At 41.0% G+C, this 19,485-nt stretch overlaps 2 protein-coding genes across 2 annotated transcripts; one reads left to right on the top strand and one right to left on the bottom strand.

Annotated features, from left to right (window-relative positions):
• The first annotated feature begins 5,361 nt into the window (after positions 1 to 5,361).
• LOC119737365 lies at positions 5,362 to 14,588 on the top strand. Its single transcript, XM_038211669.1, has 7 exons — positions 5,362 to 5,468; positions 9,249 to 9,313; positions 9,599 to 9,745; positions 11,262 to 11,429; positions 11,807 to 11,981; positions 13,465 to 13,567; positions 14,054 to 14,588. The coding sequence occupies exons 2-7, from the start codon at positions 9,256 to 9,258 to the stop codon at positions 14,243 to 14,245; spliced, it is 843 nt and encodes a 280-aa protein (XP_038067597.1). The 5' UTR covers positions 5,362 to 5,468; positions 9,249 to 9,255; the 3' UTR covers positions 14,246 to 14,588.
• A 580-nt stretch (positions 14,589 to 15,168) lies between these two features.
• LOC119736979 (spermatogenesis-associated protein 48-like) lies at positions 15,169 to 19,311 on the bottom strand. The gene is made up of 6 exons (XM_038211026.1): positions 18,817 to 19,311; positions 17,541 to 17,832; positions 17,150 to 17,355; positions 16,728 to 16,814; positions 16,264 to 16,380; positions 15,169 to 15,812 (listed from the first exon to the last, which is right to left on the bottom strand). The coding sequence occupies exons 1-6, from the start codon at positions 19,029 to 19,031 to the stop codon at positions 15,674 to 15,676; spliced, it is 1,056 nt and encodes a 351-aa protein (XP_038066954.1). The 5' UTR covers positions 19,032 to 19,311; the 3' UTR covers positions 15,169 to 15,673.
• Positions 19,312 to 19,485: the final 174 nt, after the last annotated feature.

Here is a 19,485-nt window from a genome sequence, read left to right as displayed (position 1 = left end):
ATTTCCTGGGCTGAAATTCGGACTACATATCCCTTTTTTTAAACTCTTCCATTTGCGACGGATCAACCCACCTTGGAAATTCCTAGTTTTTGAGTAAAATCCATATATCTATTTCGTGAAAGACTTGTGGGGTACCAAAACGGTATACCCCGCAAGTCGGTGGGCATTCCTTGTGGGGTACCTCCCATTGTTCCGGTACCTCACAAGGCAGTGTTTGTACACGCACACTTTTTGACCGCGGGGATGGGCTATTGAAACATCCCCCACTTTTTTGTGATGAAAAATGAGGATTTTGAGGTATGTTAAAAATGTAAGCGCGAGTATACATAATTGACAAAAAGCGTCCAAGTGTAATGTGGTGTCCAGCCCCGCCCCCCCCCCCCCCTTCGAATGTCCACGGCCGGGCAATTCGGGCGTTTCATGTGCCACCGAGAGTTTGCCACGCAGAGTTCATTTTTCCTATTGCATTGTGGGAGATGGTCGACAAATTCGCAGCGCAGGACATTTGAAATGATGAATTTTCCCAAGTTAGCTAAGGGAGCTGAATCAGAATCAGACAAACAAAATTCCCTCATAAAAATCAATCATAGCGACATGTCAGTGCCGGCTGAAAGACGCGCGAAGCGAAACAATAATTGGCGAGACAGAATATACAAAGACGAGCTTGCAATGGTAAGGTTAATTGCTTGTATAGTGACTCTGAATAGTCATCTGCTCAGTTTATAAGAATGATTGTAGAAAAGAGTTACGTAACAGCATTCATGTGTATAGCACGATGCTGTCGCATCTTTCGTGCAGCTATGGAAAACAAAGTAACTCTCCCACGGCGGAAATAAAGATAATGTTTTAAACGCAAAGAGAAAAGCACCTACTGAAACAGCCTAGTTGTTAAGCTGTCTGACAGCGGACCCAGGGTTAGGGGTTCGAACCCGCTTGGTGTCATTTTTTGGTTTTCGATGCCCGCGGTTCTGTTATTTAAGAGTATTAATTTCCCGTTGTCATTTACCAACAGCAGTTAGCTCGGTCGGTCGGTAAGCTGACTCACAAGTTGGGACTGTCTGCGAAGTCCAGGTTGGCATCTGCGTATAGGTACGGGGTTCTTTTGCTGACTCGGCAGCAAGGCTTAGGGTGCCACCTCGTTTCCTCCCTTTATGGTGCCTGACTTTCGAGTTACATGGATGGACAGGGAAGGAGGTGTGGTGGGCCGGGTACCGAGACCCAGAAGAGTTCTATATGGAAGTCGGTAAGGGGCTCATTGAGTTAGGGTCATAAGTCCGACTCCTGAAGACTTGGCCATCGCCACATAACTTTTTGTTTCATTTTCTTTCTTTTCTATCGGAGGACAATTGCAAGAATGATTAATTTGTTATATTGAGAGCTTGTACTGTAATTGTTCGAAATTAATTTTTTAAAATTGCTCGAAAATAACAATTAAATCCAGCTATAATGTTTTCATTTCATTGTCGCAAATCTGCATGTACATGCCCAGTACCTTTGCGCATACCTTGTTCAGGCCTGTTCCCTGATCCCAGATTGCAGGGGGGGGGGTCTTTAAACCTATAGTGGATTTTTTTATATTTTTATATATATTTTTTATATGCACAGCTGTAGCTGTCAACCCCCGTATATGAAGCGACTTCGCGCGGCAGCTTGTGCCGACATGACAGAATGTACAATCTTTTGACATGGGGTTAAGAACCGGATTTTAGCTTCGCGGAGTTTGGAGCAGCGAGTGTATTTACATTCTCCACTTTGTTCTTATTCCCTCTGTCTTTCCCCTTCCTTCTCCATCCTTCGGAACACTGATGCCTAGGGCCTACGAAACACTTAATCCGGGCCTGGGGGAAGGGGGGGGGGGTCGACAGGGGGCATCCCTCCAACTATTTTTTTGTTTGAATCGGAGGAGTGACGACACCTTTTTGTCTTAAATGTTTAAAAAGTTAAAACGTTGCGTATCTCCCTCGCATGCCATGTTGCAGATGCTATACTCTTTGAAAAAAATACTCGAGCCTTCTTCCCCCCCCCCCCCTCCATAATACTGGTTCGGGATCCGCCCTTGCTTGAAACTAAAACGAAAGAAAGTTTCCTTAACTCAGTTATAGGTTCAAATCTTTCGCTTTTAAAGTCCGTCCTATTGACATGAAACTTGATTTAGCGTGAAAGTGTATGAATCTCTATTGATTTCGTAAAGAGTTGTCCTTCTGTTCAATTGTGTTTCTACGTAGGACCACCCGATCACTTTTGACCATTCTGCGTCTACTATTTATGTTCGATTTCGTCGTTTGGAAGACCGTATCTTCATGCAACTTTCAGGTTTTGTTTCCCTTATAATGATCCAACTATGTGCTTAAAATCGATTTGATATGTTCAGCACTTTTCGTTGAAATTGGGAAAAATAGGCCTTAAAGTTTTAAAAGTTGCAACACTGGTGTTTGCAATATCCGTAAATCTTTTCAAGCCTCACGAGTATTAATAAGGTTCCTATCCATTACGGTGTGCAGTAATAAATTGCAAAAATGCCTCCTTCACGAGTTATTAATTAACAAATATTGCCCTTTTTGCAGGCTTTCATTGGTCGATACCAAAACTTACGCAAATTCGCGCCGAGTCACGCTAATGAATATGCTAACATGCGCTTCGTCATTATTGCCCCCAAATCGGTCAACCTGAAAACCATGCACGTGAGTTTGGTCGGCAAAAAATCCTCGTCGAAAATTTCTTTTTTCGTTATAATTTAACATGTCAATCATACTGAGCATTTTTTTCTGAGAAACAAAACGTTACAAAAGCCATTTTTTTTGGGGGGGGCATGAATTTCACTGCTCAGTTATAGCGTCCAATTAAGTACGTAATTGGATTAACTGTGTGTAACAACGGCAAGGCTTAGGATAGTCTATTACATTTGAGCAGATTAATTATGCAAGACAACCGGTGGCGGATCACTTTTTAGAGTGGGGGGGGGGGGGCAAAGCACCGTCACTTTGTGCTAGTCTTGTCCCAAGACGTCAGTGATCAAGAGCGATAGTTGCAATGTTCTGTAGCGCCCTCGCATAATTGATTTTTTACGTTCTCTCACTAACGTCTTGGTCATTTCGTAGCAATGGGGGCGTGGACATTTTATGTAAATAGGACCGTCTGTATAAATTTGAACAAAACGGCAGTTCCCATTTGCCGCAGTAGTCGCACCTTTTCGCCCCGAATCAGGGCGTCGCAAATGTTTACAACCGGCGGGCGAGCCATCGAACCATTTCTCGATCGCTGATTGATTCCCTAGGAAATCGATATGATGCTGAGTCACCGTCACCGTACGCGTATATTTTTTTTCCTAGGAGGGATGGGGCCAAGTCATGCATAATTCAGTTTTTCCTTGGAAAAACACTTAGGTTCTGGTTCTATTTTTTCCCTTCCATAATCATTTATCAACAGGGATGCCCTTTTCCAAGAGTACACTATTGTGGGGTCAACATAAAGCGGTGGGCCATGCCCCCCCCCCCCTCCCAGGGGAAAAAGTGAGGGGGAGGGGCAATGGACCCCTGGCCCCCGGTTCCGCCGCCACTGAAGACAACCGCATCTTGACCTGATTTTCATCAATAGGCGGGTCATAGGATAAAAAATACCCTAGCAACAAAGGCTGTGGTCACGCGCTCTGTATTATATTACGCGATACACGCCCGGCTGTTGTTGTATTCGAATTGACCAATCACACCTTTAGTCCTGATTTTGGAATGAAAGGACGTCGCGATTTAGTAAAGTCGGCTCCGATTGGCTGAGGCGCGAATCGCATAAATCTGCATGCTTTGACATACAGACGTTATACAAGAGACTTGGCTCCGTGGCTAACAGGTGATACTCAGACTACGCTTAGGCCTTCGCAACCACACAGATGTATATATGATGGTTTTCTGAAATAAATAATGAAACAAATATTCAAATTACCTACACTAGGACACGCCTATGTTTTAAATACTCCTATCACATAATCCTATGTGTATTGCGGGATACCGCACTGCGCTCGCTCTATAGAAACATGCAGTGTTGTGTATTTTGGGCCTGAATCATTTTAATTTGCGCAACGAAAGCTATTGAAAGTGACCCTCCATGACGAACAACCTTGTCTCAATTAATGTAAACTGTTTTTTTAAGTCGATGATTCTTAAAAATCACGATGGTCATCTAACGCGCAGTTAGCGCGCGTGACTGTACTGTGTAGCGGGCAACGACCCGATTGCTGCGGCAGGACGTTTCGGGGAAACACGCTGCTGCAAGTACGAGCGGTACACTCAGTACACCTCGATATAAATGATTAAACAAAATAAGTACATTAAAATGGAAAAGGTCAACCACGGAAAATACATCAGAGTTGTAACGAGTCACTGTTTTTTGTGACTCGAGTCGAGTCTATTTAAAGACGTGACTCGAGTTGAGTCGAGTCAAGTCAAATATTTAGCTCGAGTCAATTCGAGTCACGAATATTTGAACAGTGTATAACAAATAAAGACAAGAGAGAAAGTCATTTGTTTCACTACTGGTTAACAGGAAGTAAAACTTCGATATGATATAGGCTGTCTGGTTTGGTTTCTTTTCTCTTCTTTTCGCTGATCGCTGACATCAAAACCAAATTTCGTTATACAAAACTGTTTCTGATTATTTAAAAGTGGGCATGTATCTATTTCATTTTTAAATGGAGGGCATAAATTTAGCCGGCGTTAGAATCCAAGAGCTATAAACAGGTTTGTTCGAATTTATACAGAAGGTCTTATTTACATAAAATGGCCCCGTCCCCGAAATAACGAAGACGTTTATTGCGAGAAAGTAAAACAAAAATTATGCAAGTTCGCTAAACAACAATTCAACTATTGTTCTTGGTTCACAGACGTCTTGAGCCAAGACTAGACCCATGCTTGTATAAAGCGGGTTCATACGTCACGCCGAGCGATTTTGTTTGGGAAATGGCGAACGTCACAATGAAAGGGGAGTTCGCTTCGCTTCCGCTTTCGCGTGCATGTCTCTGAATTAATGTTGCCTTTGACTCCTCTATGCCCAGTTGGGTGGTGTGATCTAGAATGAAATAATAATAATAGTATGAACCGGTCTTAACAATGCTTAATATTTACATGCATTAACAAATGCATAAGTTTACATTCGCAGCCCTTCAAATAGTTCCCTTATGTGCCACCGCCGGGAATGCTGCATGCCTATTTGATTGGACGTTTGGCTTGATGTCATTGATTATTGGCTCATTTTGAGTAATTTTAGGAGTAACTGTATTATTAGTTGATTCTAGTTGAAAGTTAAGTCATTTCATCGCGGAGCGATAACGTCCTTCCATATACGAGTAGTTCGGTTGTCAGAACACTCCCTATTTCCACTTCCACTGCTGCTGGGACTGAAAGTTTGATTTTTTGGTCGCTTTGTGTCCAGAATTTGGCTTTTTTGAGGATTACAGGAGTTCTGTCTGGATACTGATAGTAAGTTTGTTGCTTATACCTTAGATCAAGTGATTTTGGATAAGTGATTTCAGCATTTGAAACTCTGAAAAGTGTATTTTTTCTGGCTGAATTAGTGAATTTATCATAACCAAACATTATTGTGCATGCATATAGTCAACCATCTATATGCAGGCTTACTTGTCTGACTTCTATGTACCGGTTCACTACCGCAACTCCAATGCCAGTGCTGTCGCAACACAAGTACTCGGAGTGCTGATTAAATAACAAATCACTCACCCCTAATTCGAGGTTATTGAGTGCTATTTCGAGAGCATGTACGTTCATGCCAATGCACTTCTGCACCACTTAGTTTTTTTCCCGCATGCGTTCAGGATCAGTACCAGAAGATTCTGAAATCGTACACACGACACAGCGCTGTTCGCGTAATTTTTTTTCCTAGGAGGGTTAGGGGCAATGTCATGAATAATTCAGTTTTTACTTTGAATCATAGCAAGACTTAGGTTCTCGTTCTATTTTCCCCGTAATTTAAAAATATTTCAGTGATAAATTTGGAGAAGAAAAATAACTGATGAAAATGAGCAGCGACGACGTGGATTCGAACCAGGGATCTTTGTATCCATAGCTCATCTCGCTATCCACTAGGCTACTGTGTGGTAGCTCGACGACAACCGTTCTTTAAAATGCTTTAATGTATTGTAACTAGTCGGGTAACTAACAACAATGCTGTTGATGTCATTGTCCGTTCTCATGGATAAACATGAATTATTCATGACATTGCCCCTAACCCTCCTAGGAATAAAAATTACGTGCGCCGTTCCGCACCCGTTGATCAGCCGAAAAAATATCACGTGATTTCCACATGTTACAGATTACCTACAAACGTGAACATTTCTGAGAACAATAAATATGAATTTTACAATCATGTTATGAGCTGAGGTTGTCCAAATTAAAAAAATTATTCTGAAAAAAAATTAAAAGAGAAAATTTTCCCCGAAAATTCTGCAAACCCTGCGTGAATCAATCCAATTTTAAAAATATTTCTCCAGTTTTCCAGGACAAATTAAAGACATTGCCATGTAGATAAAGAATAGATGAAAAATAATGAAGCCATTTCAGAGTTATTGCGAATTGGACAGTTCAAGAAAGAAGTGTATCCGCCGACGCTTACACGTGTTTTTCCGCTGACACATTATAGCTCAGCGTGATTTTCCGCATGGCGCAAGCTGGGCCAGTACTCCAGTGGACGGCCCAACATGGCCGTCCGTGTACGGTGATATCATTTTTGACGGCGCACGGTTCGTACATGTAAACGTACGGTCGGAAACTTTGCTCATCTGCTCAGTTTTCTGCTATCAAAATAGCAGAAAAGCGGATCGATCGTTTTTGTAAAAAGAATTTTTCTACTTTTCTGCTTTCCTGCTACCAGGAAAGCAGATTTTACTTTTTTTTTCCATACAATGGCATGGCGGTCCAAAAAGTCCACTTTTCTGCTTTTCTTCTATCGAAGAAAGCAGATCGAACGTTTACGGCACAGTGGTCTAAAAGTGGCCAATCGTCTTTTTTGATAGCAGAAAAGCAAATCGAACGTTTTGGACAAATCCACTTTTCTGCTTTTTTGCTTCCAAGAAAGCAGATCGAACGTTTCTGTCGCAGCGGTCTAAAAGTGGCCAACTGCGCTACAGCAAGCTGCCTATACCCGCCAAAAAATGGACTGTTCCAAGTAACTCCGCCCTCCGTCGTGACGTCAACATCTGAGTGGCGGATCCAGCCATCCAATCCACGGACAGTGCATCTGTGTGTGGACACAAAAGGCTTTGAGGTGCCGCCAACTTAGTGCCACAGTTTTATATTCGTCTATATCGTTCAATAAAGCTTCAAATTTTAAGTTTGGGCCTCGCCACTTCGTCTGATGCCGGCAAGTTAAGCCACGATGGACTTCGCGAAAGGCTAGGTGCTGTTCGGAGGGGGGGGGGGGAGGAGTCACATGGCTATTTTCAATTCAGACTTTTAGAACTAAAATAATGTTGAAATATTCGTTAAAAGTTCTAGTATTTTTGGCGGAGGTAGTTCAACGTTCACATTCCTCACGTAGGCATGCGCAATAAAATACAAGTAAATCAGTATTTCATACTCCAAAATTCACACTACAGTCCAGCCCAGCTGCGATTTCGTGATCATCACGCAGTACGCGCGACGTGCACGCCAATCTCCTTATAAGGTAAGGAGTTGTAGAGGGACAATCCATATTATGGTCCCTTTTAGTCAGAGGGGTGTTTCATAAAACATGAAGTAAAATTGTTGAACAAAATGGTTGGCATCGACTGGTTTTTGACTTGTTTTGATTTTTAGACCGAAAAGATTTGGGTTTTTTTTACTGAAAAGGGTATCTATGAATGGGAATAAATATGTGCTTGGTCGGTATTAAACACTCTGTTTAAGACTTGTTGGAGTCTGGATGCTGATAATTACCCGAGGCGAAATCACCCATCCAGATTTTCAGAACTAAAATAATGTCCTTTCTTAAACGGAGTGTTTTAATACCTTCCAAACACAATGTTTATTTCCTTATTCATAAAATTGCCTTATAGTTTACAACCAATTTAAAACTTGGGAGGACCAGGAAATCAAAATATATAAATATTATTTCGTTCAATAATACTTGTTAATAATTCAGAACACGAGATAGAAATCTGTTATAGAGTTAGAACAATGCTCGTGTGGGGAGAACTATAACACGTCAGAAAGCAGAACTGAACACAACAAGAGAGATAGACAATTTAAAAAGTGGCAGGTGGGGTGTGTTAGGTTAAATAATTTTTATGGGCCAAATGCTGCCTTTCCTCCCATCAGTGGTGGAATCGAGAATGACAGGAAGCTAATATAAGTTATTGTACTTGCTGTACTCCAGTAAAACTGCCATTATTGGACTTTCCACCGATGACGTCATCGTAAAAAACCACATCAGGGATCTTACAAAAAATGTTCGAGATAACCGCACGTCCATTTACCTGTGTAAACTGCGTTTAAAGGGAATATACATCATTGCTTTTGCTGTAATTTTCAGAAATGGATGGAATTGGGGGGTTGGAAATATATAGCAAATATAGTTACACTGACTTTTTTTAGGTTTTGGGTTCGAAAATGCTATAAAAACCAAGAAAAACAGTCATTTTCCTGAAGTCTGGTTCCCTGACTCCATATTAGAAGAAACAGAGCAGTTTACATACATTGGGGAATTGTAAGGTCAGGGAACCAGTCTAGCTGGCTTGTACCCGTTCATAGGTGTGTAATCGATTGCAAACAAGTGCGATGGTCAATTTGGGCCAGTATTTGAAAAAAAACCAGTTTTTTTCCAACGCTGGTCGGCCGACCAGCGTTGGAAATTGATACAAAAATACCACTTTTCTTGAAAATGACAGTATACCAGGTGCCATGATTTTGCAGGATGCTTTACACTGTCATTCACTAACAGTCCAGCAAGGTATTTCAAAATGATTTGGTAGTTATATTTTTTGATGTTTGCAAATGTTGTATTTTCCCTTTAATCCTATTTTATCACTATGATAGCATCGTGTCAATCACATTAATTGATCATGACTGTTGTACCTTTTTTTTCGTTTTGTTTTAAAAACGAAAACAATTAAAATTATTTTATTTAATTATTGGGATTAGACTCGAGATATAAAAATGAGACAAACGATGAAACAATATTAAACTGTAATCGTATTCAGCTCAGAATTAGTTCGTAAAGACAACCTTGTTGCGCATGTTGAGTGTGTTTGTGTTTTATCCATGCAGCATCAACATGGCTCGCATTGCGTTGGTGTTAGTGGCCCTGCTAAATTGTTTCACTTCTTCAATGGGTAAGATTGTGATTCTTGATCGATATTTCTTGTCTTTTTATTTTTAGTGGCTTGGGTGGGAAATTTGGAAACTTTACTTGAGTGGAACTAATTTCTGAAATGTTAACGAACAATCCCAATTTGTTCAGTTTCAATTTGTTGCTTTGCAATTGAAAAATCACAATGAAATTATTCAAAGACAATTCCCCGTACTTTTCGAGTTTGACCCCGTAAAAATAGAATGTAATTATAAAATCAAAGTAATTATCAAAGTAATTATAACCGTCGATTTTGTTTAATCCCTAGCCTACACGGATCCTCTGTGCTCTCACCACGTCCATCCAGACTACGGCTGTGTGGGCGAGTGTATCTCAACAACCTCGTGCCCGGGGGGCAAATACATCTCCAACTTGTGCCCAACCCAGCCTGCTGGAGTTAAGTGCTGCTTCACAGGTATAACGATCTCAATAAGCTTTACACACAATTGTTTGCTCACAGCGTTTGATCAGTTTTTTTCCCGACTTGCATTTTTTTCTGAATTTTTTCTTCAAGAATTTAAGGAAAGCGAAATAATCAGAAAAACGACTCCTTTCTATCTTTATAAATGATCATTAATATGGGATGCTGTAAAAAAAACAACGATTTTCAGCAGTGTTTTTTTTTTTTTTTTTAAATTAAGCCAGGTTTACATTTTTTGTTAAATAGAAAAGCGTATAATATAGCCTAATTTGAAGGCTTAGAATCTTTGAATCTATTTCACTAAAAATGTGCTTATTCCACTATATTTCCAGTAGTGCATGTGGTGAAAAAAAATCAATTGCGGCCCCCCCCAAAAAAAAATTGTTCGATTTTGTCTATATTTCTGATGTAGACCAAGAAACGGAGTAAAGCAAAAATATAGCAACCCCAGGAAGTCGACATTGTTTACCAATTCACGAAAAGTCTGAAGAGTTTTCTGACCCTAGAAGAAGCAGAGATAAAGCCAGGCTCTCTGTCACATTGACAACGATCATTTAGTTTTTGATTATTGATCAAACTTCCTGTACAAACTTCCTTTTTTGTAGAATTTTTTTTTCCATTTCTGTGTGAGTTGTTTAATTGGAGTGTGTATGTTTGTTCAACTTTGCTTCAAGTTGTTATTATGTGGTGTTATGTTTTCTGTGACTTTCTTGCCTTAACTCCTTTGTAGTGTTGTTTTGCTTGTCTTATGTTCATAATAAGGTTGTTCAATTTGTTTGGTTTCAATCTTTATAAATTGGTTCTGGATTGATTATGTCGTGTTATGTTTTCTTTAACTTTCATGTCTTGTTTCCTTTGTAGTGTTGTTTTTGCTTGTTTTTATGTTAATCTATTTTGTGTAATTTTTTTTGCCTCTAATCTTTGTGATTTGGTTTTTGATTTGATTTTCTTTGTAACCTTTCATTTTAACGTCCTCAAGTACGTGCAACTGGTTTTTCCCACACTTCTTCGGATCCTTTCCTTTGGTATTTCAGTTTCGTTTTTCCTCTGATGTAATTTGAGCATGTCTATGCATGTATATGGTGATTCTTTTGCCATCTGCGGGAAAAGACATTGTTTATTTGTTTTTGAATTCTGTTTATATTTATGTTTTGCTATGATCATTTTCTGTTTATATGTTTCCAGTTTTTATGTTGTGATTATATTGGTATATTGTTAATTATTTTAGCTTTTGTTTTGTCTTTTGTTTCCATTTGCTCTTGACTATATATATTTTTTTACTTTACTTTGTTGATGTGCTTCTGTAAGTTATCTGTTTCATATTGTGATATGCAAAGATAAAGCGAAACAAACCGAGTCTTTCAACTCACCCCATTTCAGACAGAAAAGAAATTGTGGCTGGTCGATTACGGTTAAATTAAGCAAATGTAATGTACGTGAATTTTTTCGCAACCCTCAATTCCATTTGATTGGTCTTTTTTTTTTTTTTTTTTTAATATCCATACTATAGCGGACAGCGATATCGAATGCGTCGACTATAACCACTGGCTATACGGGCAAGTTGGACACTGTATCTCCACATCCCAGTGCCCGGGCAACACATACATCTCCAACCTCTGTCCCACCAAAAGCGCCGGCATCAAATGCTGCTTCAAGAAACCCACCGATACCTGCTCAGGTAAAGTAGAGCAACTTATAATTCTGTTTCCGGCAAAATGTCCCTGCCACCCTCTAAAACTGATAAATCGAGAATATGTTGAGAAATACAAGAATTGTTTTGGGAAAAAAATGTTTTGCCCCCCCCCCCCCTCTAGAAAAAATCCTGGCTCACATCTTAGTTCTTACTTTAAAGCGCAACTGTGTTATTTTTTTGAGTAACGGCAAAATGAATGTTTGCCGTTTTATTAATCGCACGTTTTGTTCACCTGCGAAGTTAGGTGCAGCCAGCCCTGAGCAAGAAATTTCCAAAAGCGTACCATACTTCCCACTTCTTATCTATTTAATTCGTCTCAAACTAAAGTGTTTGCAATCGTCATCAAATTGGCATATTTTTAGCTTCAGGCAGTTGCAGTCAGACTGTGAAGTCGCTGGCCTGTCAGGTGCAGAGCCACAGCAGAATCACGCTGCTTGCCAACAACAAGTACCTGAACACCCAAGGGGCAAATGACGGAGCGGATGCAGCATCTAACATACGGGACACCTGCAACGGCCAAGAATCTAAGATATCAAGGTAAAGTACCTACCAGTGGAAATACCGTAGCATGCTCGACAGTTTTGTTGATCTCTGTGATGAGGGACAAGGCTTTTCTTACTAATAAGGGACACTAGGTCCTGGAACAGCCCAATTGGGCTACAAAACGCGCTTTGAACGAGATCGATGTTAATCGGAAAGAAGATTTAAAAGTAGAATATAAACATCCGCACACCTATCCTTTAAATACTGGGCGTTTTTGTATTCCTGTATTATGCGAGCGAAAACGAATTTCAGGGTCCACTTTTGCGACCCATAAATTCGAGCTGTTTGGATGCTAGTTGTGATTTCATTCGTAAAGTGTTCGCCTTTTGCGGACGTTGAAGAAGCCATATTTTTTGCATTGATGATTGGTCATCGCTGTTCCCAAGACACACAACGTGTATAACGTGTATAGCGTACACTGAGAACGACACGAAAAACGTATTCGTGCTCCTTCATGTCCGATGTAAACAAGCGGTTTTTTTCGTCTTTTCTCAGGAACGGTAAGACATTAGGTTGGTTTCCTTTCAACCAGATGTTTGAAATAGGCTAAGTAAACAATCCAAAACATATGAAATGTTCGGGGATTTCAGGACCTAGTGCCCCTCTAACTGAGAGAGTGGAGTGACGCATGCTTTGAAAGTTGATCATATTCATTTTTTATATGAACTTCAGACTTCAGACAAAATCGTTTTGTCAATATTCCTCAAAACTTCCAACTTCTTAGCCTGTGCTCTTAAAAAAAAAATATATTTTTTCCCTGACGAATTTTCAATTTTTTTGTTTTATTTTTGCAACAAAACCCTATTTTTGTCCGATTTTGGACATCTGCAACCCTCTGAAAAAAAGGCTTTCACGAACCCGCAATGGAAGAGTCACATAATATTGTCTGGCAGCTAACAATTTACATTTTGCTAAGGCCAAAAAAAAAAAGTCTCCGGTTAGTCTGGTATGGAGCTTGCCCCAAAAGTGGTGCGGCGACGCGGCTTTTTTTTTTTTACCTTTTTTTTTTTTTTTTTTTGGCTTCAAATGTCGGCTGATGACTGCAAATGGTGCCCGACTAAACTTAGTGCAAATATATGGGAGTCCAAAGAGGCCACATAAAGCTTATTCTCGATCATAACCCCATCTAATCTAAAAAAAAAGTTAAAATTGTGCAGCAGCAGAATTCCAGTCGAACCAGTGAGTTTGGCGGTTTTGAGACATCATCTTGTATTGAAAAAAAAAACTTTTTCATTTTGCCGACGCGCATGGCTACGGCGACGCGCGCGCATACCAGAAACCGGAGACTTTTTTTTTGGGCCTAAGAACTAATTGAATAACTAACGTTGGTGGCTCTTTTTCGTTCGATGTCACATTCAAAAGTGAATTATATTGCTAGGAAATAAGCAATTGATAAAATAAATCTATTTTTGGGGTCAAGCTGGAATAGCACGGGAATTGATTTGGAAGTGATGGATCTCTTCTTTGTTTCTGATAGCTACTCCTGTTCGGAGGGTTCTGCGCCCGGGGGATCGGTGTGTCTGAGCGCCAAGGTGTTGCAGTATCTACTGGATGTAGCAAACGCCGGGCATAACATTAAGGTCAGACCTCATAGCCTTGGATTTAAGGATGTCATTTGATGGGGAGGGGTGAGACGGCTTAACACTTTGGAAGGGTTCGTTGTTAATTAAGTTGATGAGAGGAATTTGAAAGTCATCAGAGCGAGTAATTAGGGCAGATTTTGAAACCCACCCTGATATTATGTTGCTTGTGATAAATTGCAGATGTACATTTAAACCAAAAACAAACATCTTGCTGACATAAACTGCCCGAAATGGACAAAGAAAGCAAACGTGCAGATTGTCATGAGAACTACTGTTATATGGAAAATGCCAATTTGAAAACATTCACATTTACTGCTGTTAAGTTATTCACTAGTACATGCATGCAGATGTATCATTACCTGGTTTCAGTTATTTTTCACTGCTGAAATGGACGCGTCTTTTTTAGTTGGTTGGTTGTTTGCTTACCACTCAATTTTGTTTGTTTTTGGAGTCCAATTTCCCCGTTTCTTCTTTTACACGCAGGTCAATGCCATCACCGGGGCCTGCCACTCCAGAACATCTCGCCACTACCGAGGCACGGCGGTGGACCTGCAGGTCTACAGTGATTCCAACCACGCCGCCTGGAGGAGCATATGCTCGGCCGCCGGGGCAGTGGAGAACTTTGGGCCGCCGGACCCTGGCCACAGCGGTCACACCCACTGCGCGTTCCCGTAGTTAAAGAACTCAAGAAACAGGTGCCGGGAAAGTACTAACTTAAAGTTTTCCATTGCATGCAAGGAAAAAATGCCATTTAGTTGCAGCCAGTGAGCTGTTTGTTAAATTAGATAAAATATGATTTTCTTGTTTTTTCCCCCAAATTTGTTTACTAATTTTTCATGATTTATTTAGTGAGTTGTAGTTTTCTTAATGCATGTTAAAGACTAATGGTTATACAATTCGTGTAAAAGTTAAGTCTGACCAATTCAGAAATTGTGCTAGAACTATGAGATGCCAATAAGGCCCAAAAAAATAAGTCTCCGGTTTCTGGTATGGAGCTTGTCCAAAAAGTGGTGCGGCGACGCGGCTTTTTTTTTTTTTACCTGACTTTTTTAAAATGTCGGCTGATGACTGCAAATGGTGCCCAACTAAACTTAGTGCAAATATATGGGAGTCCAGAGAGGCCACATAAACCTTATTCTCGATCATAACCCCATCTAAAAACACGTTAAAATTGTGCAGTAGCAGGATTCCAGTCAAACCAGTGAGTTTGGCGGTTTTGAGACATCATCTTTTATTGAAAAAAAAAAACTTTTTCATTTTGCCGACGCGCATGGCTACGGCGACGCGCGCGCATACCAGAAACCGGAGACTTATTTTGTTTGGCCTAAGCAACACATTGGATTTCTTAGACATGTTTCCTTCATTTTCTGTAAGCAACTTTCATTGACATTTCTTTAATTGCAAAAGGTCATGCAGTGGCTGAATTCACGGTATATCAATAAGATTTGATGCAAAGAAAAAACACATATTGTCAGTTATTGTCAAAGTTCATTCAGTTTGTTTAATTATAGCAATCGATTTTACTCCCAAAGGATTAAGCTACGCCGTTAAAAAGTTTGCTTTTTTTCGCAGCGAAATTCGCCGCCACGTGTCGCAGCGAAGTAGGCCTAAACACTCGAGAACACAAATTCGATTTGCATAAGTATTGACCAGCCTTGAACAATTGGCGGATCCGAGGCGGGGGGAGGGGTGCGGCGACCACGATTTATTTTCTGTTTTAATCGGAGTGAAGACACCCTTGTTTGTCTTGAATATTCAAAAAATAAATTAAAACCTCGCAAACCATCTTTCAGATACCATATGATCGCCTTCACCATTTTGATAAAAGGTACTCGAGCCCTCTTTCCCCCCCCCCGAAAAAAATGGTTCTTGATCCGCCCTTGCTTGAAACTATAACGAAGGAAAATTTTGCATTATGCTTGGACAACAGTTTTCATAACTCAGTTGTAGGTTTAAATCTTTCGTGTTTAAAGTCTGTATAGGCCTATACTATTGAAATGATTTAGCGTGAAGTGTATGAATCTCTATTGATTTTGCAAAGAGTTGTCTTCTTTTCATTGTGTTTCAATGTAGGACCACCCATCCATTTTTGCCATTCTACGTCTACCATTTATGTTCGATTTCTTCAGCGCGATTCTCCACTTTGTTATACGGGTTGTATGGATAGGTTAGCGTGACGGTGCGCGACAGAGGGCCCTTGTGCGCAAACTCCTTCATGCTGTATTCCTTGGTGGCAAACGGCCTGTGAATAAAAAAAACCCATAAAATAATTGCATTACTCCAAAAAGTAGAAACAAAAACTGAAGACAAGGGAGGCTTACGCATAGTAAAGCTGGTCCCAGAGTTCTCAAGAATTCAATTCATTTGATATAGTGCAGAATGGTGCACAATAGGCCGATTTGGTACATTATTGGGTAATCCTATACAACAGCACTGCCCGGATCTCTTCAACAGCCAAAAATTAGAGTCACAACAAGTGATAGTCAGGGAGTCAGCCAGTCATTTGGGGAGTAAGTTATTCGGGGAGTCAGTCGGGAAGTCGGTCAGTCAGTTACAAAGAGGACTATATAGGGTGGCCCCTCCTGGACCAGCAAAAAAATAAAGATAGAGATGGCCTACACTAGATACTTTGTGGCAAAAAAATAATAATAATCAAATGGGATTTTAAGTTTTTTTCTCAATTTTCATCCAACCTGTAACTCGACTTCATGGTTGTCATGGTGCGCAGATCAGGAACGAGGCTCGCTTCCATGGAAACGTTGAGGGGTGACCTGGGAACGTAACCAACGTAACCAGGGCAGGTCCGCACGCTAACAATGGAGAAAAGGTTTCGAAAAGGCTCCTTCAAAAGTTGTTTTCTAGCGTAATTGAAGAGACAGTTGTCATTGCTGGTGACAGAGCATACTATTTCTAGACGCAGACTGCACACAGGTTCATTTTAGAACCACACAAAACTCACAAAATATAATTCGGTCACGTGGTGTCATCGCAAATTTCCGATTTATTTTACAATGCAAACCTTCAAATCTTATTCACTGTTCAAAATAATGAACAAGACGTTTATCTTGAATACGACAGAGGCCGAAAGTTGGCCATTATCTGCAACCTTTCAGGAAACATTTCTAACGAATTTCGGAATATTTAATGAATGACTTACAACATGCTGGACAGTTTGTTTTCTCTGACCAACTGCTTGATCCTCTCGTCTAGTGAAATGTTCTCTTTCTTCTTCGGAAGCGCTTTCCTGTAAAGTAACATGGGCAGAAAATGCAGTTGAACATCGCTTGCAAAGAGATAATTAAAATATGTCGTTGCACATTACTTTCTTATAAAAAACACGGGATCCGAATTACTTACTCCTGCCCACAAACACATGCACATCAAAAGCGCTGTAAATGACAATGATGTTTTAAAATGATGCATAAAAAACGTTCCAGTAATCAGAAGTGCAAGTAATCGATATGGCACAACAAAACGTGTTCTCGAACGGTACAAGTACTCAGAATCGAATATAGATGCTTGACAGTGCATTTGGGTACTATTAGCATGAAGTAAGGGACGATGATTTTCCCAACTCACTTGGCAGTTGGTATCGCCATCTGGTTGGGAGATGTTTGCGTGCCGATTTGCCGACTGCTGACATTGTCTCCCACGTGAGGGCGCTCTTGAAGACGGTCCCACACGGGCGCCACCCGTTGCCAGGGCAACTGGTGGGAGTCGTACCTCATAGGCCGGTACACAAAGAAATCAGAGGGAGGCTCCATGGTGGTACTCGGTGGTTTGAGCTTCCAAAAAAAAAAGAGACAAAGGGGTAAAAAAAAGTCGTTTTCACAACAGCTAACTTAAAAGGAAGTTGCCTTGTCAAAAGATGACGAGGGAGGGGCGGGGCTCTGCTCTGAACCGGAGGTCTCACGATAGAAAATTACTTTTGTGCAAGACTAATAAGATGCAACATGACTTAAAGTCTTACTTCGGGGACCCGTAAGCACCCTTCTTTCGCCGCTTCTTTGCTCGAGGTCTTCCAGTGGTAGGACCGGCACAGTTCCTCCACCCAGCCTTCTGTGACCTCCTCCGGGTAACCGTCCGCACACCGAGGCACCACCGGGGCCAGCGGCTCGCTGAGCCCCTGGAGAGGGTCGGCGAGTTGCCGCTGCTGGTCTGCCGTGGACTGCTGGAGCGGTGGTTGCTGGAGCTTAGCTGGCAGGTTGCTGGTTATTTTGTGAGGCGGTGGGTCTCGGACGATTGGCTTATCTGTGAATGATCTATTAAGTACAACAATTCAATAGTTAATATATAATAATTAAAAACATCATATTAAAAAAAAATTTAAAGGAAATTATACCATCTTTACCTGGAAAGAAATTTACAAAAAATATTTGTTCCCATCAATTCAATCACGTGATTTTCGTTTACCCAAGACTTGTAATTAATGTCAGTAATATTTATGTCACCTTTCCTTGTTGGCATAAATATCCTTAATAAAGAAAGAACAAGTTTCAGTGCACAAGACGTGATGTTCAAATTAAGAAACCTAATAATCCAACGACTCAAAAAGCTGGCCCTACCAAGCTAGTATAGCAGATTAATGCAGGGCCCACCGGGTCCGGGGCCTCCAACCTCTCACAAAATGTTTACCACATCTACAATCGGGAATTATTGGCAGTAGTCTTGCCGAGCGGACATTAATTTCAAACCTCGTCAATAAAAAAAAACACATGGGGGCTAAAGCTAAAACAAAACATTATGGGTGTTGATCAAGCAGACGTGTGAATTCAACTCAGTGAACCCATTACCGACTTCCAGTATGACTTTTTGGGACCTCGGGTTTTCCCCAGCCCACCAAATCTTCTTCCCTGGGTCCGGCACAATAAAACGGAGGAAACGAAGATGCTAATCTGGACTTCGCGAACAGTCCCAACTGTAGAGCTTACCGATTGCGCTGAGTTACTTTAGGTACTTTACGACGGAAAATTAAATGTCTTAATGTAAATAACTGAATGTGTGCGTTGGAACAAAAAAGACACCGCGGGGATTCGAACCCAGGCCCCGAAAACCGTGGACAACGAACCTAATAGGTTGGCTCCGACTAACCGACAAGTCACTTTCAGTCAGTGTCAGGATAGTGAATCCGTCAGAGAGATTGGTATTTTTGGTCCACACTGTCTTGTTCCACACTGCAGAGAAAACACGGTCATTGGCCGTGTCATATCTATCAGCGGTCAGTAATGATATTGTTTGCGGCTTACTTGATATCGGGTAGCAGCACCTGCCCCGTGCCTTTCTCCCACCCACGGCTGGGACCGGCCGGTGAGATGGGGAACTCCCGGGGTAATAGCTTGGGTTCGTCCCGTAGCTGGATGGCTGGTACCTGGTGGTACTTGATGGGTGGTAGGATCGAGGCACGAAGCGGGTAGCTGATCCGGTAAGTCGTGGACGCGAGCGTGTTAAACTCGTTTTCCATGCTCCTTGACGTTAAGCTAAGGTAGTCATTTTTTCTCGGTATCTACGGTATCTACGGTATCTACGTCTACGTATCTACGTCTACGTATCTACGTCTTCCAATTTGAGTTTGTGTATTAGACCTAAAAGCATCCAAACCGCTTTGCGTAGTATACGAGTAAAAACTTGTGTCCAATGAGCGGTGTTTCTATTGTTAGTTTAAGTTTGACAAGGGCATCGTGGGAACGTTTGTTCCCACGTACGCGTTGAAGTAGCGCGTCTGCGATTGTTGACGTGATTGTTGTCGGTGCATGGACACCATAGAGCTATGATGGACACAGAACTCATTGCGTTCTATTTATAATGCATTTGCATATCCCAGCAGATCTTTTGTTCTGTTTACGTCACAATGCCAACGTTAATTTCTGTCTTGCTCTGTGATGATAAAAGTATGCCCTCTGAGTGTCATTTTTGAT

Source organism: Patiria miniata, unplaced genomic scaffold (genome assembly GCF_015706575.1).
Source record: "Patiria miniata isolate m_02_andy unplaced genomic scaffold, ASM1570657v1 HiC_scaffold_3, whole genome shotgun sequence".
In the NCBI taxonomy this organism is placed as follows: Eukaryota; Metazoa; Echinodermata; class Asteroidea; order Valvatida; family Asterinidae; genus Patiria; species Patiria miniata.
This window is presented reverse-complemented; position numbering and strand designations above follow the sequence as displayed.